This window comes from Macadamia integrifolia, chromosome 6, assembly GCF_013358625.1.
Source record: "Macadamia integrifolia cultivar HAES 741 chromosome 6, SCU_Mint_v3, whole genome shotgun sequence".
NCBI lineage: Eukaryota > Viridiplantae > Streptophyta > Magnoliopsida > Proteales > Proteaceae > Macadamia > Macadamia integrifolia.
The window spans coordinates 18,037,193-18,046,576 of NC_056562.1; the positions used below are offsets into that span (position 1 = coordinate 18,037,193).

General features: G+C 37.8%; 1 protein-coding gene across 2 annotated transcripts; it reads right to left on the reverse strand.

Moving 5' to 3' along the window:
• Window positions 1-3,896: 3,896 nt before the first annotated feature.
• Window positions 3,897-8,534, reverse strand: LOC122082636 (60S ribosomal protein L38). 2 transcript variants are annotated; one of them, XM_042650327.1, is made up of 3 exons: window positions 8,385-8,534; window positions 6,628-6,811; window positions 3,897-4,249 (listed from the first exon to the last, which is right to left on the reverse strand). In XM_042650327.1, the coding sequence occupies exons 1-3, from the start codon at window positions 8,385-8,387 to the stop codon at window positions 4,227-4,229; spliced, it is 210 nt and encodes a 69-aa protein (XP_042506261.1). In that variant the 5' UTR covers window positions 8,388-8,534; the 3' UTR covers window positions 3,897-4,226. The 2 variants fall into 2 exon arrangements, with proteins under 2 accessions (XP_042506261.1, XP_042506260.1); XM_042650326.1 differs by lacking the exon at window positions 8,385-8,534 and adding an exon at window positions 7,955-7,979.
• Between the last annotated feature and the right edge of the window lie 850 nt (window positions 8,535-9,384).

The following is a 9,384-nucleotide window of genomic DNA, read 5'->3' on the forward strand; positions in this document are numbered from 1 at the left end:
CCACCACTTCTCGATGAGTAGTTGTAGTAGCATTTGTGTCGACAATCCTAATTTGATCATATGAGAGAATTCCATATGCCCATTCAAAGCTGAGTTCAAAAGATTAGTTGCACCAACACAAACCAAAATTGGATATGTCAAAAAAGGGGTACGAAATCGTTTTTTCAAGCTGGCTATATCGAGTAATACATTATCATTTAGGCATGCAGGATAAAGATTAAGATCATAAATCCATATATTAATATTCATTAAAATTAAATATGGGTTTGAATCAATAGTAGATGCAATTATATCATCTCTATATGTCCAAATAAAATAGATAGTAATGCTAAAAACATTAAAAAACCACACAAAGTCTAATCTAGATAGCTTCTTATCAAGAAAGAAATACTTTACCACTTGCACAAAGGACAAAGGAGATTGAATTGATGTTTAGCAGGAGTAGACCGAGAGGTCCTACCAACCAATGTGTGATGTGAAATCATAACTTATGAACAAATGAGAGATTGTTTCTGTTGGACAATTACAGAATATACAAGATTTATCAATGTTCATCCATTGACCCAAAACATCCTGGACCACGATTCCGTTGTGTAGGGTTCACCATAGAAATATCTTAAATTTGGGATGAATTTTTAATTTTCAAAAAAATTTCCATTGTTTACATCTGATGCCCCTCAATATGTACAGATTGTCATTACCTGATGTGAGTATGTGGAGATGGATGTAACATTGACAGTTTGTGGCACGGTGTGGTCGAGGTTCTGTTCGGTACCGTTGGCTTAGAGGTCAATCTTCCAGCTATGGCCATGTATTGGATGTAATATTGACGATCTGTGGCACGGTGTGGCCGAGGTTCTATCCAGTACCATGGGCTCAGAGGTCAATCTTACAGCTAGGACCATGAATGTGTGTATGTGGAAATGGAGGTAGCACGGTGTGGCCAAGGTTCTGTCCAATACCTCAGGCTCAAAGATCAATCTTACAGCTAGGACCATGAATGTGTGTATGTGAAAATGGAGGCAATATTGACGGTCTGTGGCATGATGTGGCCGAGGTTCTATCTGGTATCATGGGCTCAGAGGTCAATCTTACAGCTAGGACCATGAATGTGTGTATGTGGAAATGGAGGTAATATTGACAGTACGTGCCACAGTGTGGCCAAGATTCTATCCGGTACCGTGGGCTCAGAGGTCAATCTTACAGCTATGGCCACATATTGGATGTAATATTGATGGTTTGTGGCACTGTGTGGCCGAGGTTCTTTCCAGTACTGTGGGCTCAGAAGTCAGTCTTACAGCTAAGACTATGAATGTGTGTATATGAAAATGGAGGAAATATTAACAGTCTATGGCACAGTGTGGCCAAGGTTCTGTTTGATACTGTGGGCTCAGAGGTCAATCTTATAGCTATGGCCACGGTTGTTTGTGTGGATTTTACATCTGGTGATTGTGATATTATTATGAGTAGGTGTTGCATTATGATGTTGTGTGTGCTTGCATTCTCACCCCTCACTGGGTTGTATAGCTCACTCCTCGTTGATTACTCTTTTTAAATGATGGGAATCGATGCTAAGGCAGACTAGACTTTAGCAGTAGTTGTAAGGATTGTGTCGGTGAGACATCAGGATGATGATGGGCTTCGCTTCTATTATTCTAATCATTTCTTTTGATGTACATATTTATCAGATATGTAGTAAGTAAAAAGTCTAACATGTGGTTGTATTCGACATGGAAGTTGTATAATATAAATTTATCATTTAGTACATCACCAGTTGTCATTATATGATTTATTAACGTACTCTGATTTTAGTTGTGATTTTATGACATTTGTGAAATTAAGATACTGCATCTATGATCCTGGATATAGTAGGCTGACTAGATTGGGAATACAGTGCCGCATACCTTGGGCAATTTGAGGTAGGGTGTGACAGCAATCCCACCATTCTTCCTAATGGAAGTTAATCTTTAAATGGCGTCGAAACCAAATCAAACGTATCGTACCATTTAAACCAAAATCAGTAAACCGTTTAATAAATGGTTCACTTTTAAACCGCTATTGACGATTTCAAACCATGTAAAACTATTACAAATATGAACCGAACCGTTTCCAAACATGAACCAAACCTTTTATGAGCCTCTTACTTTTTCCTTCTGTCTTCGTCTCATCTCTTCAAGTTCTAAATTGACAAAACCAAGATAGAAACCATTTAAGAACCATTAACAAATCATTTAAGAACTTTTTATGAGCCTATTACCTCAAATCGGTAACAAGATTGAGGTCGAAACCGTTTACGAGGAATCCAAAATTGTTTAATAAATGATTTTGGTTTCATAAAATAAATAGTTTGACTTTGATGTCTACCTACTACACCTTGAACCAAACTGAAACCGAACTATTTAGCACCCTTATCAACGATTGTCCAGCAATATAGCCCTTAAAGCAATGAATAGGAGACATAACCTTAGTATTTGTATCCTAGATTATGACTCTGATGCACCTTTTATAATGATAATTTTCTTTCCTAATAAAAAAAAAATGACTAACCTGCACCTAAGCACACTAGAGAAGGGGGGAATGATAGACAAATTGAGGGGGCAGGGGTACATGTGACAGAAGTCGATCCTTAAGCCTTCCACACTCCTGACACCTGCTCTAGAAGCAGAGGCTGCATAGCACACAGGATCCACCTTAAGTGACTATGTACACTTTCTGTGGAGAAATGCTTTTGACTTCACTAGACTCTCTAAGCGCAAAAGATGATGGAACTGATGAAGCCATTAACCCCTCTAAAAACTGAAAATTCCGAAGTTTGTTTTTCAGAGGTTGTGTAAAGTTTTCTCTCTCCTTTTCCTTCTCCTTCTCCTTCTCAAAGTAAAGAGTGACTTGAGGCAACGATCACTTCAGAGGCGACAAGGGAAAAAATATTATAGACAACAAACAAAAAACTTAGGGCTCTATTTAGTTGAACATCATGAGTGACAATCAACAGAGCCAACAAGTTTAAGAATAAAAAGGGATCACTAGATGTAGTGGCAGGTGAACCACTGATCAAAGAGCAGATTTTGGAGAGATTCTTCATCGATCTAGTGGCCAATGAATCCCTGATCATAGAACTCATAAGTTTCATGACTGAACACGATTCAGCATCCATCAAATTTATGGTCTACGAATAATATATGACCCAATAAAACAATCCACTCATAAGTTTCATGACTCAAGTAAAAATATGGAGATCAGAAGACTCATACGCTCGAACTCAATCTGGTCATTTCTTAAACTCTGACAAGTCTTCATAACTCCTTCCTAGGTTTCCCGAATCAAAACGTTGTTTTCCAAGTATGATTAAACCAACTTTTAAACCTTTTTATTCCGAGTGGAAACTTAAGCTTGCTCCCCCATTGGAACAGGTACTGACAAGGAGGCCACACGACTAGATTGAGTAATTTGATGATTCTTCATCCCTCACTTTGAATTGTCCATGCTCGCCAATTCCTACCTATTCCAACCGGTTCAAATAAGAATCTGCTCAGAATCGATAGGATCAGTCTCTAACCCAATTACATATACTTGAACCATGTCATTAAAGACGTTTATCCCTCTTGCATGATTTCAAATGTCTTAGATCAGTTCTCACTCTGGAATATGATTTTAGTTGATCAATATAATCTCAGATAGGGGACTTGAGCTGGTCTACAAAGCTTGAAATCTTTCCCTTTGTTTTACTGCCCATGGGGTGCAACGACCAAACACATTGGCTACATTCCCTATTTAGTCTCTCCTCTTTGTCAAACACCTTCTTGGCCTCTTCCTTCTTCGACAAAAAGATTTCAGCATTTCTCCACCATGGCTTTAATTATGCATTTAGGAATAGACATTGGATCGGACATTCCGCATCAGTATAAATATTCATGCATCAAATTCATCATTGGTGAATCAAATTCGCCCATAAACAAGACCCAAACAACAGTTGCATCCCAACTATCAGCTCCAGATAGGTGCTGGAACATAGGATATGACAAGATTGATCAAATTGACAAAAGAAAAATATAAGACAGTGCATCCTGACTCTTGCCAAATATCAGAGTACTACAATCGGGTGATAGAAAGAACATTGTTCTAACATTGGAAGAAGTAAAATTCAAAATTCACATCAACAACTAGGATAGAAATAAAAACAAGTTCCTGCCCATAATGTCTCGTACATATTCCACCTCTACTCATTTTTACAGGTCTTGCACACTCAAACCTAGAGAAGAAAAAAAGGAGGCCAACATCAACAAAAATATTAGAAGTGGGGAACAAATTCAAAAGGCTGAACTGATAATCCAGACTGGTATCTATGATGACAAATAGAAAAGTAATACCAACACGATATGCCACTCAAGTCGTGTTATTTTAAAGGGGGAGGGGTTTCGGAGCAAGCACGGTACTCTCTACCCAAACATTCTCACATGAAATGACCTCAGTGCACTACCATATGCTGCTTGCTCAGAGAATAATCTACCTCTAAAATATTATATAGAGGTCGATTAACGGGTTACAAAGTACAGTGGAATAAAATCAACATACAAATTCATCTTCCATTATGCCAGATTTTACACTCAAAAATGTGTCACAAATTAAGATTTAGCATGTCAACAAGTAAACAATAGATGAATAGCAATATTAGTAATATTACAAACATTTACTTAAGAGAATCAACATCATCTATTTAATACAGAATCTAAGTGACAATAACCATATGCAATATAGACCCACGAGACAGATTAAATGTAATTTTGTAGGAGACAGTTTTCTGTCCAAGGGCGGGCCCTACATCAAACACGCGGCGTGCAATGACCATAGTGCCACAGTTTTCTGCCCAAGAGCGGGCCCTCCACCAAACACGTGGCGTGCAATGACCATAGTGCCCCTCCTAGGGCACACGCCTGTGTCTATGCGCAGGGGCCGCTCTCAAACAAAAAACACCTACCCATTTTTAAATAAATTAGGAAAAGCGAACCCTGCCCGTCCAACATTCCTTGTGTCACTTAAAAGGTTTTATTTTATTCTATCCCATCTCAGTCCTTTTTCTTTTAATTCTTTCATCATCTTCTTCATCCAACAATAAGTATTGTTCTTCAAGTTTTCCTTGAATTTCTTCAAGTCTTCTAGAATGTTGGATGTCATAGGTTTTTTGGATTAAGCAATTCAGCCATCCGATCAAACTCAAATTTTGACCGGGCATTCAAGAACCCTAACTTAGAGATCAATTCAAATCTGGGCTCTTTTCGAAGGCTTAATCTTGAGATATTTGCAAAATACCGATTCTGCACTTCCCTTCTCAAGATCTAGAAAAGGTTATTGTTTTGTATTCAAATAGTTATTGGTTTGCTACCATTTGTTGATTCAAGTTAACTATTGCAATCAGAGATTGTTTGCGCTCTATTACCCTAATTTCTGAACACTAAATATGGGTTACAAAATTACTATTTTGCCCCTCACAATTATTGTTCTGTTTTTCTTTCATAGTTTTTGTCTTATTTCAGTACTAGTCTTCATTATTTGCATTTGGACCATCTTTTGAGTATAAATCCTTGTCAACTAACTACTATTTCAGTTCTTTCAAATTTAGTACTACATTAATTGCCCACAGCTATCTCAACGGTTTAAGAATTCTTTCTTAGAATTTTAGGAGCACAAAGCTGCAATTTCATTAATAAATTTGAGTTCAATGTTCTAGCCTTTCACAAACTTATATAGAAGACTCAAAACAGACTCAAGTACTAAAAAGGAAAAGTCTAACCCAATCCTTAACTAATTGGAAAACCTAAGCTGACTCGAAAATTGAAATTACAAAGAAAATAGACCCAAAACAGGATTCTAACTAAACTAATGAATTAAATCTCATTTTCCTACTTTCTACCCATACTTTATGCCCATTAAAATGGCCTATCACAAACAACATTCATGGTATCAAAGGCCCAACACCTACATAACCCAATCCAAGGCTTATTTCCAATAAAATAAACCCTTTTAAGTGACGTATCTACATCACACCTTGCTCGTGCCAAGTATTTTGATGCCCAGTTATGTATGGGTGTAGGGGGTCAAACGGGCAGAGTTCCTTTCCCCATAAATTAACAATTGTATTAAGCCTGGAAAAAGTTGAAATGAAAGAATCTAATATACATCCCATGCCCTGTCCAAAGAGATAACTACAACAATGTAGCACACAAAAACAACTGACAATTTCCATATGACTGACTAAAACCACAACCACAACCGTAAATACACTAATAAATCACAACTAAAAAGCACAACCGAAGAGCATCACAAAGCCTGCTAGAATGCCTCAAAGAATAGAGCATAAAAATAAAATGCATAGTGTGATGGTTCATGGCATGCATCTGAGGTATAGCAACAAAGCTGCACCATACGTGTGGAAAATGTAATTTCCGTCAACAGAGTAGTTTCCAAAGTGGAAAGACCATCACCATCTCTCCTTGGCCAGCACAAATTTTTTCCCTCAGAGGATCATTAAGTTGCTGGGTCCATGGAGAAATAAAGAGTTTTAACTCATTAATTGATACTGATACAGATACAGTTAAGCAACTAATCATGGTGAACAAATAACTACGATACCTGGAGGAAGAGACTGCTTCAGCTTATCAGCCTTCTCTGAGTCAAAAACACATAATGTGTATAGGTACTTGGAGCAGCGAACCTTGAACTTCACCACATCTTTGGTCCTCTTAATTTTGACAGACCGTGCATCTTTCCTTCTCGCAGTGAGAAGGAAATCCTTGATCTCATGTATCTGCTTCGGCTGTAGTAAGAACATAAATAGAATACTCAGTACAATCTGCTAAATCAGGCATAAAGCCTGTCAATCAGGCATTCACAGATAAGAGTACTACCCACTCACCATAAGTATATACAGCTTAACATCAGAACAAATAAGAAACATGCAAAACAATTACAGTTTTGATAACAAGGTAAAAATTCTTTAAAGCTAAACAAGAAAAACAAAAGGTTTGATTTATAAAAGCTAATACATTGCAGGTTACAAGACCGACCATGAGACCTAATTCCTACTAATGAAATTTTGTAGTTAGATAGTAATGCTAAAAAATAACCTAAAAAGTATAACATGAATATTTATTTTCATAAATGGGAACAAAGTTAACCATGGGCCACTTTCAATGCTAAACTGAAGTATTCTTGACAATCCAAACACAAGAACCAAAAGACCATACAACAATCACCACATTAAAAACTGCAAGATCAAGAGAATTAAAAAACTTTGCAGAGTCTCACAATTCAAAATTGAAACTCGGTATGTAATGATAGACAAGTATTAAAATACCTCTGGACACAAGAAAAAAATCCACGAATCAGTAACAAAAACATGCCATGTTATCACAAAGCTCTAACCCTAGCCTCCACTTAATCCAATTCCATTAGGCATAAAGATGTACGACCTAGATTACAGCCCTTACCGTAGCATTGTCCCCCCCCCCCCCCCGCGTCAATCCCCCGTCAAGTCAATAATTGGATAATTTATAGACATCACCAGAACAGACTAAAAAAGAAGATACGATTAACAATTATAAGTGAGGCAACTCCCTACAACCCCGGATTCCATTGTTAACTTAACATAGAAACTTCAGTTTGAGGAGAAAACTACACCATTCACATAAAAATTAAAAAACATACAAAGAAAACCCAAAAGTAACAAGAAATGAAGAGCAATAAAACCCAAAACACGATAAGAACACTAATATCAACTGAACAGCTAAAGCAGCATAATCCGAAACTTCCAGTCTCCCGCAGATTTGACAAATACAACTTGCGTCAGCAAACAAATACATCAGAAGATTTTTTTTTTTTAATTGAATTTTACGACTGTGCGATGAGTCGATGAGTGAGGGAAGATAGAAAATCAAATAGCATCGGTAAACGAACATGCTTTTGCCATAGCTTCGCTTGGGCCAATTCATGACCTACTGAACTTTGACGTTGAGAGAGAGAGAAAGAGAGAAGCACGGTTATTCATTCCCACTCAGCTCAGATAAGACCAATGGTACGGTATCTCCCTCTGCTTTATATGTGGGCCACTCCGTTTGCTCTCTCCAGTCTCCCTGCCCTCGCTCTTCTCTTTACCAGTAACTCCTTCGCATACTTCACTTGTAATCTCTCTCTCTCTCTCTCTCTCTCTCTCTCTCTCTCTCATTCCGAACATTTTGTTTTAGTTTGATTAAAGAGAGAAGATGAAGCAGAAGGGTAACAAACCAATCAACAGCAGCAAGAGCATGAACTACTTTGGAAATGTAACACAAAATAAAATAAAATCAATGAAAGTAATAGTAATCGACGAGCTTGAGAAGAGATCCAAGTACCATTTTTCTCAGATTCGTGTAGAAGCTTGACAATCGACCTCCCAAGTTTCCAAACCCTAAACGTAATCTAACAAATATTTATATGGAGAGGTGTTTGCATCATAAACCCTAGCCTTGGCGCCTTACTTGTGTTTTACCCTTTCGTGATTACATCTTACCAATTTTGACCTCGTCAATTGCCAGCTCCTCATAGGGCCATAGGGGTGTTAAACCTGGGCCACACCCAACCGGTTCGACCCGAAATTGGAATGATTACTTAATAAACGGTCCAATCTCTGGCCAGACTCCAAAGTCCAGCCTAGGGGCATCAATCGGTCAGGCCAGGCGGTCTCGATCAGGCCTATACCTTTGTACCGTGACCTACCTATTTAAGGAATGAGTCAGGCCTAAGGTTGTCTCATGTCGGGCTTGGTCGGGCCCGATCGGGTTTCAGGCTTTAACCGATTTTCTCTTAATCGGACCTTAATTGGGCCTTAAACGAGGTAATGTATCAATAAAACCTTAAACAGACTTTCGAGGGTTTTTAATTGTATTATATTAGATTTAAAATAATTTAATATATTTTATTAAATCAACAACATTTTAGAAAAGGTATTCAACTTAATTACATTAAATAATTGATAAAAATATCAATACATACACTATTCTATAAATATATATATATATATATATATCAAAATATACATATAAATGGTTGGGCTAAATGTGTCAAGTCGAGTCAGGCCTGTAAACGGGCCGAGGCCCGTTGGGCACCCATTGGGCTTACCCCTTGCATCGTGTACTATCTATTTATAAACAGGTCGGGCTTGAGCCCGACATGTTTAATAATCAGTGCAGGTCAAGGCCGTTCTTTAAATGTTCGGGCCTAGTGAGGCTAATCGATGCGGGCTTGGGATTGATACCCCTACTCCAGCCCATTAAGCAATTAGTCAGCCTCGATTTGGTCATAGACCGATAGGCACCTGACTTAAAATTGAAAACTGTGACTGGTCATAAATGA

Coding starts and splice junctions, on each gene's coding strand:
- LOC122082636 (XM_042650326.1), bottom strand. Junction 4,250..6,627: donor GAAGCAGTCTCTTCCTCCAG/GTATCGTAGTTA, acceptor TTTCTTCTCTAG/GTTTGAGTGTGCAAGACCTG.